This window comes from Elgaria multicarinata, chromosome 2 (genome assembly GCF_023053635.1).
Source record: "Elgaria multicarinata webbii isolate HBS135686 ecotype San Diego chromosome 2, rElgMul1.1.pri, whole genome shotgun sequence".
Classification (NCBI taxonomy): domain Eukaryota; kingdom Metazoa; phylum Chordata; class Lepidosauria; order Squamata; family Anguidae; genus Elgaria; species Elgaria multicarinata.
Window position 1 is genome coordinate 91,450,850 of NC_086172.1, and position 16,205 is coordinate 91,467,054.

Sequence of the window (16,205 nt, forward strand, 5' to 3'; positions counted from 1 at the left end):
GTTAGGATTTCAATGGGACCAAACTTTTTGTGTGTTATTGTATATGTAGAAGTAATTTATTCTGTACAGACCATAGGTCATAACAAAATGAAAACTGAACATTATACAAATTCAAGAGTTACAGACAAACATCAATGCATGCATATGCTAGTCCCTATGCATTTAATCAAAATACAATTTGTGGAGTAATACTTAAGGTCCTTCCTGTAGGAAAAAAAGTTACTTGCCCTTCTTTAGATCTCCTAATCCTAATTTCTATTTGGTGTCATATTTTATTAATCTATAACATCTACAAAAGAAAGTTATGCTAATCATTACGAATTATTCAAGGTTAGCAAAGAGCTATGGCAGCAATTTGAAGCGCACTTACTAAACAATAAGTTCAACTGAACTCAGTGGGACTTACTTCTGAGTAAACATACATAAAATTGGGCTGCACACTAAACAAGAAAAACACCTGAGTTACTGACAACACAGAAGGCCAGTTTGCATGATTGAACAGCTCACCATGGTTTATTTAAGCCATGGTGGGCTGTGATGTGTGTGGTTGCCCATTTTAAATATTCAAGCCACAACTGTGGCTTGTTCTGTCCTCCAAACACAGTGGGTTTTTAAAAAACTTTTGCATAACCCTAAAACAGGTTATACAAGGGTTATTTAACCCTCACACAATCTACCCCATTGGGTTTGGATGACACGACAACCTGCAGTCACAACTTGCATATTCAGAAGCTGTTCAGCGCTCACCACAATCCACTGTGGCTTATTTAAGCCACAGTAATAATACAAACCAGGTCAATAGGATCTTAGAGAGAGCTAGCAATTCTCTGTTATTTTGACTTGTGTCACATAAAAGTATTACATGGACCTTGACTGAAGTAAAAAAAAAAAAATTGATCGTTGAAACTAGATGATATATTTATCTTATTTATTTTTAGTTTCATACACTGTGGGAAGTCAAAGGCCAGTAAAAACTCATTACCCCTACAAAGGTTATCCACGTGTTGTGTTTATTTGAAAAAGCATATTGTCCAAGTTTTGTTCTCATTTTGCAACTCCATTCTGAACCATTTGCAGATATTCTTTGTACAGTTTTTCTTGTGCTTCATAGAGTTTCTTTACTTTCTTCAGCTGACCTTTGCTGAGTTCTTTACCTTCTGTGTCATGAGTTGGAAGTCCCTGAAAACATTAATTCAGTAATCTTAAAACCATGTCATCCCAATGTTTGTTTGCTTTCATTGCAGTGATGCAACCACATTATCTCTTTTCATCATTGTTAGGCATTATCAATTAAAAAAAGCAGAAAACTGAGACCAATCAACCACATTTGTATTTCTGAAACGATTCTGAAAACAAAAGAGAAGTAATTTCTATATGAAGCTGGGAAATGACTGATAAGACTTTGAGGCTGAACTTCCCACTTTAGGTGAAAGTTACACAAGTTGTTCCAATAACAACTACTTCCAACAGTGGAACAGGGAGGGGGGTGATTCATCCTCCCCCAAGCAGTTCCCCAGAGCATCCTCAAAATCTCCTCAGGAGGTAGGGGACTGTCTGGAACAGATTTTCAGAGCAGGTACAGAAGCAAGAGAGAAAGTCTTGCCACACAAGCAGTCAAAATATTTGGTCCTTTATTTACAAGTACTTGATCCTCTGGTGTTAACATTCCCACTCTTCCTGGGTAGGTATAAGAGGAATGACGGCCTCATTTACTTCACCATTTTCCTTTGTATGATAGCACACTGTAAAAAAAAATCTTCAGAGTAGAGGAATGGACAATGTGCTAAATACTAAGTATTATGGAAAGGACCTAGGACAAAAGACTTACAGACTTCAATACTATGCAGAGTTGTTTGGGAGTAAATCCCATTTAATTCAGTGGGGTTTACTTCCACATAAACATGCATAGTAAGTTGTAGAAGTAGTGTATTATAGCAACAAAGAGGCTGAGCAATGGATCAGGATATTCCTGGTTCAAAATGGGCAGTGTTTAGACAACCTGATAATCCATATTCAGCCTATCATGTTGTCTGAACCCGGCCACGCTAACAATGGTTGGTTAACCATGAACAAGTCACAGTTCACAACCCAACAACAAACCATGGGTTGTTTTCATGGGTTATTCATGGTTAACAAACCATAGTTTGTTAGTGCAGCTGGATTTCGGCAACACAATAATTCATGTTTCAACAACAACCCACAATTCAACGACAATCCATACTCAACCCTTGTTTGTGGATTATCGTGAGTCTGAACCCAGTGACGGGGTGGCTGTGTCAAGTTACTCAGTCTTACTCACCACATCTGAAATATGGGGAATAATATTGTTTTACCTTACTACTTGTAAGAATTACATGTGAAGCCTTTTGTATACTTGAAATATTATTAGATGGTTGTTATATTATATTATTTATTATATATTGTTATTATTAGATTGTGTTAGCAGTTTCCCCATGATCCTTAACATATGGTATGCAAGAAACATCCCAGTAATTCTTACATTCTCATCATATTTGGAATACTTGTCATGCTCTGATTGAAACATTTCTCCTGGTGGGATTTTCATTTTCGCCAGTTTTGCTGCCTGTAACATAAAATAAGCATTACAACTCTGGAATAAATGAATACCATAGTAAAAAATAAGTTTTCTATGACATTTTCTAACTGCTCGACTAATGTGTGTAGTCCTTAATCTGATTTGTTATGCATCACACCAAAACTTTTCCTAAAAAAACTTTAATTTGTTTTTAACTGTGCACCGCCCTGAGATCTTAATGATATAGGGCGGGATACAAAGGTTTTAAATAAATAAATAAATAAATAAATAAAGTAAATTTAGGCTGACACTTCAGAAAGTTCAGACAGCCTCAGATGTTCAGACTAAGAGATCCAAAACAGTGCCGGAAAAGCACAGAAGCCTTTGGATATTAAACTGGTTTGTGTTCTGAACATTTTCAAAATCTGCAGGGACTTTGTTTTACTGACATTTCCTTTGGAAACAATATTCTTCCTGATTCCATTCACATTCCTTAGGAGAAGAAAAGCAGAGGACTTGCATGTACAAGAATGTTCTCCTAATGTGGTTTTGCCATGAGCTTACAATAATAGTTATGATGCTGTATTGACTTCGATGCTTTTAAGATTCTACTGCTGCACATTCATCAGCACCACAAGCACAGTTCATGTTCCATTTATGTTAGTTGGAAAGATGGTGTCTAGGATTGTTTTGTCCATCACATCAGTATGTGAGAGCATAAAGGAAATCACTCCGTTACTTAAGAAAAAGCCCTTTGAAAGGCAGAGCTGCATGGTTCCTTCTGTCAAATTGGTCTCTCCTTGTAATCATATAACAGAGAATCAAGTGACATTATGGGCTGAAGATGGAAATGTGTCCTTCTTTGGCTGACATCACCACCGTTTACACTAGTCACTGAAAAGTGTACACTTTTAAACTACCGTATTTCTTTGATTGTAAGACGCCATCAATTGTAAGACGCACACTAATTTCAGTACCACCAACAGAAAAAAAAACCACTAAGACACACCCGTGATTCTAAGACGCACCCCATTTTTAAAGATTTTTATATGGGGGGAAAAGTGCGTCTTAGAATCGAAGAAATAGGGTATTTGGTTATTTACCTCCTGTTCTTGTTTCTTTCTAGCTGCTTCTTCTTTCTTCCTTTTTTTCTCATCTTCAATCTATTGGAAACCAATTTGAAAAGCATGATTACTATTTTAAAATACAGAATTAAATCACCATCCATTATATTAGTATATCACCCACAGCTATGTTTTATACCTCAGGATTCTAAAATCAAGCTATTAGCTCTATCCAGTTCTATCCAGAACAATCAGGCTTTGGAATTGTGTGTGTGTGGAACTTATGAGGGACTTATAACCACCATCTCAACACATTCTTCATATGTATGTATGTATATATGTATGTGCCAGTGCTAATCATAACGCAGTATAAAGTTTTGTATATGTGTTAATGAAACAGCAGTAAACTCAAGATATATGCTATATTAAGAGGGAGTACAATAATTTTAATCAAAATAAAATAAATTAGGTAGGGCAATGTAGAACCTTTCTCTTTTCTTCCCTTTCTTTTAGCAAGGTGTCTCTGTCCACTAGCTTGACCACAGTTGGGAGTCCTGGGGGAGGAAAACACAACATAAAAAGGGCTAAACGTTGAAATGTGTCACTACTTTTGTGCATCTAGCCCAGTACTATAAATGAAAGAAGTATGTGGGCCGTTCAAATACTACATACAATCCTATTTCTAGAAATCTGAATAGTGAAGACTGGGGTCCAGACCTATTGCCTTTCCTTAAAAGAAGACATTCTTCTGCTGGCTCTATCCAAGTTTCATATCTAAGAAAGCTAATAAAGATCATCAGAACAGAGTCAAGGTTCTTGTAAGAATATTAAGAACAAGAACTGTCATGTTTTGAGAAACCTACCATTTCTTACTATCAGTGTGTTAAAGCCAACATCTTGTGAGCGGGCTTCCACTTGCGCATGTAGACGTCCCAAAATCTGCACCAGAGGGTCTGTTCCACTGGTGGACGGAACTATTGGATCCAGACCATTATTTGCTGTTATTTCTATTTTTCATCCCAATCCAAACTATATTTACTTGAAAGAAAATCTCACTGACCTATTGAAACTTTCTAACTTCTACATAAGAGTGCTGAGTATTGCAGCCTTAAGTAGCCAAGGTGCTTGACAAGCTCAACTCATTTCACGACCACACCTGGAGGCACATCACTTGTGTTCCATTTTATAAATGGAAAACCAAAGCTAGGAAATCCCAACTTAGTTAAGGTGAATCCTGGTCTACTGGGTCACATATTGTCTTTACAGCTTAATTACCTTCATGGTCTTCAAACCGAACTCCATGCTCAGGAAGGACGTCATCTCGAAGAGAATCGCAAAGCTGTAGAACTTCGAACACTACAATTCGAAAGGAAAAATTGAAACAGATAACAAATTCCAATGAAATTTCTTTCTTTCATTAGTCAGCTGGACATTTTATGACCATCTTTTAATATACCATGGGGCAAAGGGGTTGCTGTCTTCCTTTTGGAGAAAGGCTCCTAATGACCTCCCCAAATTTAACTATGCTATTTTAAAACGAGAATATCATGTCTGCTATCGTGCTTCTCAGAAGGCACAGCTAACTGGGGAGGTAAAAAAAGAAAGAAACCTAGCTTGAAAAATGTCTTCATTGTCATCTGTACTATGTATGAAGTGAGGAATGAGAATATGAGCAAACAGCTTATAGTATGCCATAAGCTGATAAAAGTAATGGTGAAAGTGAAGCTATCAGGAGCTGCCTTATACTGGACCAGCCCTTGTGACCATTCTGAGACTGGCAACAATTTTCCCAAGTGTCAGCGCAAAGGTCTTGCTCAATCCAGCTCCCAAGATCCTAAACCGGAGCTGCAAGCAACTAAACCTATGCATGTAGTTATACTAAGTGGAAGCAAACATTACTACTTCCAATGAGACAGAATAAAACAGCAATCTTAATCACACTGACTAGGGAGAATGTCCTTTGGAACATAGTGGAATTGTACCTCTGAGTAAATACGTGGAATGGGATTTACCTCTGATTAAACTTGTGCTATTAGGTATGCTTAATATTGCAACATAGTCTGTTAACCCATAATAAAGTGTTCATATGAACTGGGCCCTTACCCAGCACGTTTACCTCCCATATGGGGAGGTATCCATTTATTGGATCTACCAGCCTAAACTACACTGAGTTAACATTTGTCTGTTTGACTCCAACTTGGATATCTTCATCCTTAGTAGTTCAATAAAACTGAATGAGTTCAATCAAAAGATCAGAATTCCTTTTTTAAAAAAACTGAAAAGTATTGACAGGAACAAGTGAAAAAAAAGCTGGGCATACTCTGCAACAGTGGTATTCTCTGCAGTTGCTCTGCACTGATGCCTTCCTGAGTTATAAATACTCACCAGTCTAAAGCTATGAATAATTAAACTTTAGCAGGCAGGGGGGAAATCTTTCTGGATAGAAGAGAATGAGAGATGTGTCTACAAAGACATTATTGTGTGTGTGTGGAGTGGGGGTGGGTGGGGAGAATATTATCCACAGTATTATATTTTCTGAAGGGCCTCATAAAGTACTTCGGGGTTTGTGCGTGACAACAGTGCATTTTCAGAGGGACACTAGTGACAGAAGCTTTCAATGATAATGGCAACAATCCAGAGAACAGCATGTGCCAAATGCACATAAAAAGCCTGAACTTGAGGTGTATCTATTTCAGCACAGTAGCTGCCCCCTCTCTGCTACCTCTAACTGCACTGCCAGATATTTTTGAACAACAAGGGGTTTGCCACCTTCAAAAGCTGCTAGTGGTGCAATGCAACGAGAGATGAGATACCAAAACTGATTTGAAAAGCAACACCAGGATTGCATGCGTACGATTTTCACATGTGCATAAATGAGTTTGATGGATTGCAGCCAACCTATTTACGAGGTGAGTAAAGTTAGATTTCTAAAGGCACATCTATTGGAAGGCACGTTTTCTCAAGTGAGCTAATGCAACCAATGGGTTCAGGAGCAAACTCATAATTTGCAGTTCCTTGTCTCTAAGCTAGAAGCTGAAAAAACCCTGACATTTCCTGGCAAGGTTTCATTAGGAATAATTTCTTTTCAATATACAGCTATCCAACCTACTTTGGGTACTTTTCTTTCACTGTGTGTTATCGCTGGAACATTTAAACAGTAAACCAACTCCCTGCTAAGAATGACCGATGTTGCTCTCAGGGTTTCCAGTATCTGCTTTTCATGTACAATGGATAAAAGAACTTTTATTTGCGTAGCATTTTAATATCCCACAATTAAGGCCCTTCTGGTCAAAAAGCAGGAGAACTTGGTCAACAATGTCTGAATGAGCACTTTGTTGTAACTCATTCTCTTGAAAAAGAGAAAGGTTTCCTGCATATAGATAATGAGGCTACACAATGTCTACCAGCAAGAAGAGAAAGATGTTGCACCTTTTTTGTTCAGAATTTTATGGGAAGAAATAATGCATGTTGTTTAGGGCCCTTAGTCTTGATACAACACCTCAGCCATATAAATATGCTTCCCGGCAACAGAATCATATATGCTAAGTACTAGCGTCAAAACCCCTAAGAAATTGCAACCAGTGGTAAAGGAATACACTGGTTCCTCTTCTTCTTCAGAAGCATGCCTCTGGAGGAGTAAAACTGAGGGAAGATAACGCTAAATACTAAAGCTTTTACTATGCAATAATAATAAGAAATTCTAATTATTTTTCGAAAGGAAAGAACAAATATTATATGTATTTGTCTGTCACAATACAAAAGATTCTTAACTGGGATCACCATGGAATAGTGTTTATTCTCACCAGAAGCATAAAGTAAAAGCCAACATCTACGTATATCAGTTTAAAGCAGGGGTAGAGAACCATTTTCAGCCAAGGGCCAAATTGGACCTAGGTGTGGACACTGAAGGCAGCATGACAGCAGTGGACGGATATCACTGATGACATGCACCATGCCAACTATTTGCAAATATACACACTATTCACACAGACAGACAGACACCCCCACCCCCACACACCATTCTCTCTCTCTCTCTCTCACACACACACACACACACCCTTCCCAGACCATCCCTCCTCAGCTGATCCATGCAGATTTTCATTCTCATCATGGTGTGCTGGGCAGGGAGGTTTAAGCTTTCTCAGCCAGTGTGCCATGATGGTGATTTATTTATTGGAAGTATTTCTGTGTTGCTCCTCAGCCAAAAAGCCTCCAAGAGCAGCATACATATGATCAATTAAACAAGACAGTCCTTGCCTGCAGGCTTACAATCTAAAAGATACCACACACAAGGCAAAGGAAATGGGGAGGGAAGAGGGGGGAAATAATCCTTTTAGCAGGGCTGGTGGAATGGCTCTACTCTCCCTCTTGTCTCCCTCAGGACAGCCTGCAGAAATGGCTGCTGGTGGTAACAGTTGGAGGAGGAGGAGCATTCATCAACTTGGGTAACTTCCGATTCTCAGCTCCCAACTGAGCCACTGGCTTGAGGCAAAAAATGAGGGGGAAAGATGAGGGGGAGCAAATCCGACTGCTCCTTGGCTCAGGTGGGGGCCTCTCTTCCATCCCCTCTCCCTTCACTAAGAGGACAGGTCTTTAGAGACTTCCACTGGCAATTTTGCAAACTCCCCCTCTTCCTCCTGCAGCACCTTGCACAAGTTCACATACTGTTCTGGAGGGTAACACCACCCTCTGGAGCAGCTTTTCAGCAGAAAGGGGAAATAGGTGAAAATTGCCTCCCATTGCACTCCAGCGAGAACATCCCATAAACAGAGTTCTGCTCAAAGGAACTCTGAATCCAACTCTCTCTCTCTCTCTAGATAGATAGATAGACAGATATTCATATACATACACATGCAAAGTAATCCTAATCACATTTAACTCAAAGCCTTAAGGACGTCAGGATAGGAGGATAAAACCAAAAAGTAAAACCTGAGGTAAATGCAAACTGCACTCTCTGAAACCTTCCAAGCTTTTGGTTGCAAGATCTCTGGAGAACGTGAGTGTATGTGTATGTGCATTTTGAGTGAGTGAATGAACCAGTGAGGTATGTGAGGGAGGATTACAGTACAAATAAAGCATTAATTTGTTTAAGAAGGTCACACATTTCTGTAGATTTCTATTTATAATAAACATAAACCTAACTGTACCTTTCTTTTCTCTGGCAATTTGCCTTACACCTTCTCTGAACTCAGACAGAACTTGTAGATATGGCATTACTGTAGATTCGAGCTGCAGAAAAAAATATTCTGTTAACTAATTGAGATTTAAAACATTTCCTTTCCCAACACTTTCATTTCCTTTTCTTCAGTCCTTCTGTTCCAACGTTCCACCCTCCATGGCTTTCTGGTACAGTGATAAGAATAGGTTAATGGTGGGAACCTTGTGAGGCCTCAGCAAAGTGCAGATGGGGATGGATGAGGAAGGGCCATCAGGCCTAAGAGCTCTGATGCAGTGAGGATGGGGCACCATTTTAATATTTCATTCCTGATCTTCTTACTCCCCTGCTCCTGGGACCGGATAGATATTGATCCAGTTCACATGATACTCTGGGCTCATTGGGGTATGTTTAACCCATGATGAATCATGGTGCTTGCTGGGTGACACTTTGAATATGCAACCCCTGATGGGAGGGGTTGCTATGTCATGCAAAACTAGGCACTGTGGGTTATTTGAGGGTTAAATAACCCTTGAATAACCCTACTGCTCTGATTTAACATCTGCAGCTGCCTGTCCTTCCAGTGAAGCGTTTGTTTTAGCAATGTTTTAAAAAGATAATAAAAACTGGTCTTACTATGATCATACTATTGAGTAATTTCCTAGAAACTCTGAAAGAATCTCAGCTGCAAAAAACTGCTATCACATCCAAAGACAACTGGAGTGGTTCTGGGGATTCAGTTATGTTTAATTCACAATTACATGTCCACAATAGCATGGAACTTGGCTCTGCTTCAACATGTAATCCAACCTTTCTAAAAGCCATTAACAGAGCTGAAACTGTCATAGCGCATTTTGCCTTCTACTTACATTTAAGTTTGGGCCATTTCCTCCAACTGGGAAGCCAATTGCATCATCGCTTTCTATAGCACCAAAGACCTATGCAAAGGAAACATACACAAACTTACGCACACATACACACTCATTCACAGGTACCAACAAGTATTTTAACACTGCTAGAAATTCCAGCGAAAGGGATGTGAACAAACTTGAGTCACCCTGCTCATTTTTCCTGCATCAGGAAGGTAAATTCCAATTTGACACTAAGACTTGGATCCAGAATTCTCCCACCCTCCATTTTCTTCTTGAAAAGCTGCCCTCCAGAACAGGTGAAAAAGGAGGAATTGGCTCCCCCACCCCCACTCCCACCACCACCACCTCAGGAGAATCTGCTGGATCTCGGTCTACTCTGGGTACAGCCTTAAGAAAAGCTGGAAGTACAAATGCACCATATAGCAGAGATAAGGTGCACTGACATTATGACTCACTTCACACTTTTCCTCAAATGCAGTGGTACTTAAGTGGGTGTCCTCATCTTAAAAGCATTAGTGGAGAAGTGTCATTAGAATTACATTCCTCAGAATTATAAGTCATGGGAAGACAACTCTACTTATCTGAGGGAAAGCAAGAACCAAGACTATAAACCTTCACATTTTTAGGAGACCTTCCATCTAAACAGCCTAAGGCTGCAGCTAAGTTATTCAACTATGTTGAGTCCCCGTGTGCAGAACCTGAAGTGCAACAGTTCAGACACTGGTCAGTGAGAATTAGACCCAAAAGCATCTTTACTACTGAACTTTGACTGGTGAGGCCTGTGTCTGTGAGGGGCCAGAATTAGAGTCAGTAGTTACTGGGGTGAGCTGGCAGCGCACGGCTTCCTGGAAGCACAGGGTACCATACAACATTTTCATTATATCTGCATTGCAGCACTAGAAAATCCTGAAGGCCACGTCCATTTACAGAAAACAGCAGAAAATGACACATGCAACTCTTCAAAAGCTTTGATCAAAGTCTCCTACCTTAAACATCTGTGTAAGATAAATGCTTATATTTTCTAGCAGCATTCTATTTGGCATCTGCCTGGCCGTCTTCTTTGCAGCAATGTAGGAATTACATTGACTGACTAGCGACCGCACCTCTTCCAATACTGTGCGTGTATCAATGTTGTCACACAATGCTTCATGGATTGCTACCTTCTTGTCATAAAAACTAGCCAAAAAAAGTAAAGAGACAAAAATGTTATGTCATTCCTAAATCATTTGGGTCAAAGATTCTGGTCTTCCATGGAGAAAAGGAAGCTAGAAGCATCTTCCAAAAGAATCTCACCAAACTGGGTGAATGGGCACTAAAAGGGCAAATGTGGTTCTACCCATGTAATGACAACTCAGAGTATTGGCCTGTTCAGAAAACACCTTAAACTACATCTTTAACTGTGGTGAATAAGGCAAAAAGCCTTATTTGCCATGGTTAAAGCTGTGGTTTAAGGTGTCTTCTGAATGGGGCAATGGGTTGAGTATGGGTTATTGTTGAATTGTGGGTTGTTGTAGAATTATGGGTTGTTGTATTGTGCGAATCCAGCCATGCTAACAAGCCATCATTTGTTAACCAACAACAGTTCTCTTCACGGGCTAATAAACCATGGTTTGTTAGTGCAGCTGAGTTCACACAACACCCCATGATTCAACAACAATCCACAATTCAGTGACAACCCATAATCTTTTTCCATGATGGGTTAGCATGTCATGTGAACCCAGCCAAAGATGGTCTCCTCTATCCAGCAGTACAGAATGGCTTTGTAACAACAACAGCACCTTGTTTGTTCCAATCTAAATCCCTTCTTTGTACAAAGACCATGATTTCTTATTAGACTTCAACATGCAAGGGCTACAGATTTAATTTCTCTGGTATTTCATGGTATACACCGAAAAAGTTACAAATCCTAAAACCAGCTTTGGAGGGAGAAGAAAACAATCAAAGGACAACTTGTCAAGCAACAGAAGGATAAGAGATATGAAGAGAAATAGGGAGTGAAACATAAATCAATCAGAAAAGTTACAAAAGGAAGAAGAATGTTATCAGAGTAGGAAAGCACAAGAAAAGGAAGTCCGTAAAAAAGAAGAAACGAATCAAGATAATTGGCAATAAAGATGCTGAAAAACTGAAAACATTTAGATAACATTCAACAAGGAAAGGTGAGCACATTTTAGCTGTCCTGACCAAACCTGTGAACTCTTCTGACTCCTCAGCTGAATTAAAAACATTCTGAAAGAGTTACTGAAATGTTCAGATTTAATGCTAAACCATGGGGTAAAATCTAAAATAAGTCCTTTTTACAGTAGACCCATTAAAATGAATGGGACTTAAGTTAATAATGCCCCAATTCATTGCAATGGGTCTACTCTAAATAGGACATATGTGGGATTTTACCCCATGGCTCAGCATTATGTGAATTAGCTGCAGTGATCCCTGGGCTCACATGCTCCCCCCCTCCCCCAGCATGGCCATGTGGAGATCGAAAGTGACTGCTTTAAATTCGCAGCAGTTTTGTGTGTTGTCTGAATTGTATGTAAATCATGGTTAAACTTAACTACTGATAGTAAAAACAAGACAGCTTGATAAACCATGACGCCAGCACAGCCAACAGTTTGGGATGATGGGAGTTGGAGTCCAAGAACATCTCTAAGGCCTCAAAATTCCCACCCTTCTCTTAGTCTTTCAACATTTCTATGGGTGTCCTTCCTTTGTTTCTCCTAGAGTTTGCCATTTCAAAGGACAGAACACAATAATTTGGAAGTTGGCATGCAAATCGAAAGACCGGGGACATCCTGCTTACTCAAGTTATATAGCTCTCTTTTAAAGCCTTCTAATGACATAGTAAAACCTATTTATTTCTTCCATTTATAGGTTTTATGTATGGGGTTATTTTATACTTTTCTATCTTTTTAATTCATTGTGTGTCACGTTGTGTATAACCTGGGCGAAGAAAAATAGGGCATCAGTTTTGTAAGAAATAAGACTGTATAATATAGCAGAAAATTTCCAGATGTATGGTAAGTAAAAACAGACTGGAAAATATACCAATGTCAGTCGCTACTTACATAGAAGAGGGGAAATGGTAAAAAAAAAAAAAAGGCATGTGAAAATGCAAGTAATTGAGATGCAAGGGGAAAGTGTTGCAGAAATACAGCACCATCAGGAGCGTATCTGTACCAAAGGGAAATGCCAGTTTGAAAAATGGGATCCATTGCCATGAATATACAAGTGTCTATTCATGAAAAAAAAAGTGGGGGGGGGGGGGGACACAACAACAAAACTTCTTTCTCACTCACCTTTTATTCAGCTCTATTTCCTGGTTTTCCCATTTTTCAAACTGGCCTGTCACATCAGCAGGAGCCCGAAGGATGTCCTTCACATTTAAAAAGAACTCCTAAAAGGGGAAGGGAAAGAGCCCACAATCTGAAGTCTTCCTGTAGCAAAGTATACTGACCAGTTAGCTAGTTCAATACTCATGTCAGACTCACTTTCAACTAAGAACAGAATCTACCCACTAACTGCTTAAAAAAGTGTGATTATTACCAGCCTGCAAGTGGCTTTTTTGTCTACGCAGTGACTTAGCATAACACGACACAAAGGCATTAACAAAAGAGCGATTGCTGTTTGCAGTTAACCAAGTCAAGTTTTTCTTGCAAGTTTCAAAAATAAAATAGGATAGTGATGATCTGCAACTGTTAAATATTCTACCTCCGCAGCCCAGCCCCTTTGAATTGTGCACTGAGGTCTGAACAATAACCTTGAGGTTCATCTTCCCAAGAGAGAAATCTTTCATTTAACTTCTGCCTAGTGATGGCTTTGCTATGGATTATCCTTTGATTAAAAACGACAACCCTGGGTAAATGCAGTATATATTGAGCTAGTTGCACCATAGAATCATAGAATAGTAGAGTTGGAAGGGTCCTAAAAGGCCATCAAGTCCAACCCCCTGCTCAATGCAGGAATTCAGCTTGATACAGACTGAGTGGTTTTGAGCAGTTGGGGGAATTGACAACTTGGTGGGTGGACAAGGAAGCTTTTTAAACAAACCTCCACAACCTGGTGCCCCCACCCCATGCAGTGGGCTACAACTCCCATCACCCACAGTCAGCATGGCCAATCGGGTGATGGGAGTTGTAGAGTTAGGGTAGCTCCTTTAGAGTTCTCGCCGCCCCACTGAAATAGGAGCTGCTGCCACCCTCCACTGTTTGTGGCCTACCAGCCATACAGACAGGCCTGCCAAACATTTGACAGCTCCACATTTTTGCAATTCCAGGTAGGCAGGAAGCCAACGCAGCCCCAGTTGACCACCATCCATAGCTAGTGGACTCTCTTTGGCTTAGTGGGACAAGCAGTATAGATCTGCCTCATCATTTTTTGCCATAGCCATTACATGTAAAGGTAAGAACAGTCAAAGAGTCTGCCAGTTGACTTCCCTGGAGCTAGCAGAGAATGAAAAGAAGATTTTTGGAATGAAGAAAGAGGCATCCACATGGTGGGCTGTCTCTTTTCCAGCCAGGAAAATGGGGTGGGGGTAGGGGTAGGGGTCACTCCTTAAAATCTTACCTGCAAAACTGAGTCTAGTTAGGCTGGGTTTCAAATGCAGATATTCAAATCCAAAACTTTGTGCACTACAGTAGAATAAAGTGGACTGATAGCACTAGATATCAGTTTAAACTTTTGTTTTTGAAATTATGTATGTTCTAGCATGAAGGAAATTTTAAAAAGCAAAATAAAAAAGGGTTTAAAGTTTTAATTTTATGTATGCAACCAATTTCATATATAGAACACATATATAGCCAGCAGCAAAGAACACATGGTACTTTTCAGCATTATTTCCCAATATCTTTTCAGCAGAAAAACAGAAAGAGGGGAAGTTAACTTACATTCATGAATTTCTCATACTGAATAGCAGATTCCATGGTGTTGTTTGAATAGTCCAGCGTATCTTTCCAAGAGTGCATAAGAAAAGCCAGCCGTAATTGCCGAGCTGTTGAGATTTTTAAAAAACAAATGGAAACGTGAATATGAATACTGTAAAAAGCACAATGCCGATTACAAAATAAACTAAATCATCTTAATTGCAAACTCCCCAGTTATTAGATGTAAAGAAAATCAGTCGTATAATGGCTAAACTTCTACCCAGATTTCTTAAAAAATGAAATGTACATAAAATATTGGACTCTGTTTCTTCTCTAATAAAATAAAGATCTTACCTGTATGTTTTTTAAGTGCATCTTTTATTGTAATAAAGTTTTTCAAAGATTTGGACATTTTACAACCAGCAATTGTCAAGTGCCCAGTGTGCAGGAAATAGCGAACCCAGTGATCGTTGTCAAAATATGCCTATAAGATACATGGGAACAAACCAGGTAAGTTATTGTAAAGGAGAACAGATAGACTGTGCTGGGCAGAGGACTGATGGGTTGTGTAGTTAGCTTGATATTAGTGAGTACAATTCTGAATGTTTATTGTAAAGGAGAACAGATAGACTGTGCTGGGCAGAGGACTGATGGGTTGTGTAGTTAGCTTGATATTAGTGAGTACAATTCTGAATGTCAAAAAACCTTGGCGGGCCACCTGAAGGCCAAGGGAGGGGTGAAACGGAGGACAAAAGGGTAATCCTATTTTAGCATTGGTATGCACCGACAAAAGCCCTGGCTTCCTCCCCAAGAGTGGGAGGAAGGGCAGGCAGCAGTTGAAAAAGGGGTAAGCCTTGGGAGCCAAGAAGGTATTTAACTGAGAGCAAGCCCTAGAACTCCTGTTCTGATCTTTGGCGAAAGGATGCGGAGAGAACCATGATGAAGAGTAGGTAGTGACAGATAATAATAGCAATAATAATAGCAATAATAATAATAATAATAATTTATTTCTTACCCGCCTCTCCATACTGATCGAGGCGGGGAACAACAGTAAATATAAAATACATAAAACTGAATTAAAACATAATAAACATTGTTAAAACATCTTAAAATTACACTGGATAGGCCTGCTGGAAGAGATCAGTCTTAATAGCTTTCTTAAATGCTGATAGACTGTTAAGTTGTCGAGTCTCCTCCGGCAGGCCATTCCAGAGTCTGGGAGTAGCAGAAGAGAAGGTTCTCTGGGTAACAGTTGTCAATCTAGTTTTGGCTGACTGAAGTCGATTCTTCCCAGAGGACCAGAGTGTGCAGGGCGGATTGTACGGGAGAAGGCAATCCCACAGGTAGCCTAGACCCAAATCATGTAGAGCTTTAAAGGTGATAACCAACTCTTTATACTTCGCTCGGAAACTAATTGGCAGCCAGTGAAGAGATTTTAAAACTGGTGTAACCACTAGGTGCTCCAGTGACCAGCCTGGCTGTCATATTTTGAACTAGTTGAAGTTTCCGGACTAGGCACAAAGGTAGCCCTATGTAGAGCGCATTGCAGAAGTCAAGCCTTGAAGTTACCAGCGCATGCACTACTGTCTTTAGGTCTTCTAACTCTAGGAAGGGGCGCGCTGGCGTATCAGTGAAAGCCAATAGTAGGCACTCCAGTTAAGGTTTTGTTGATTTATGCGTTGCTGGTTTTTTTGTGCTGTGCATGTTTTTGCGTTATTG

General features: G+C 39.7%; 1 protein-coding gene across 2 annotated transcripts in view; it reads right to left on the reverse strand.

Annotated features, from left to right (window-relative positions):
* Positions 1-432: 432 nt before the first annotated feature.
* Positions 433-16,205, reverse strand: part of CARS1 (cysteinyl-tRNA synthetase 1) — a 48,717-nt gene continuing 32,944 nt past the window's right edge. For both annotated transcript variants that reach the window (XM_063117177.1, XM_063117176.1), the window contains 11 exons: positions 14,841-14,970; positions 14,511-14,614; positions 12,924-13,021; positions 10,614-10,803; positions 9,625-9,693; positions 8,748-8,829; positions 4,876-4,956; positions 4,087-4,154; positions 3,640-3,699; positions 2,501-2,584; positions 433-1,179 (listed from right to left, as the gene is read on the reverse strand). In XM_063117177.1, coding sequence (XP_062973247.1) covers positions 1,045-1,179; positions 2,501-2,584; positions 3,640-3,699; positions 4,087-4,154; positions 4,876-4,956; positions 8,748-8,829; positions 9,625-9,693; positions 10,614-10,803; positions 12,924-13,021; positions 14,511-14,614; positions 14,841-14,970 — 1,101 coding nt within the window. In that variant the 3' untranslated portion in view covers positions 433-1,044. The remainder of the gene's footprint in view (positions 1,180-2,500; positions 2,585-3,639; positions 3,700-4,086; positions 4,155-4,875; positions 4,957-8,747; positions 8,830-9,624; positions 9,694-10,613; positions 10,804-12,923; positions 13,022-14,510; positions 14,615-14,840; positions 14,971-16,205) is intronic.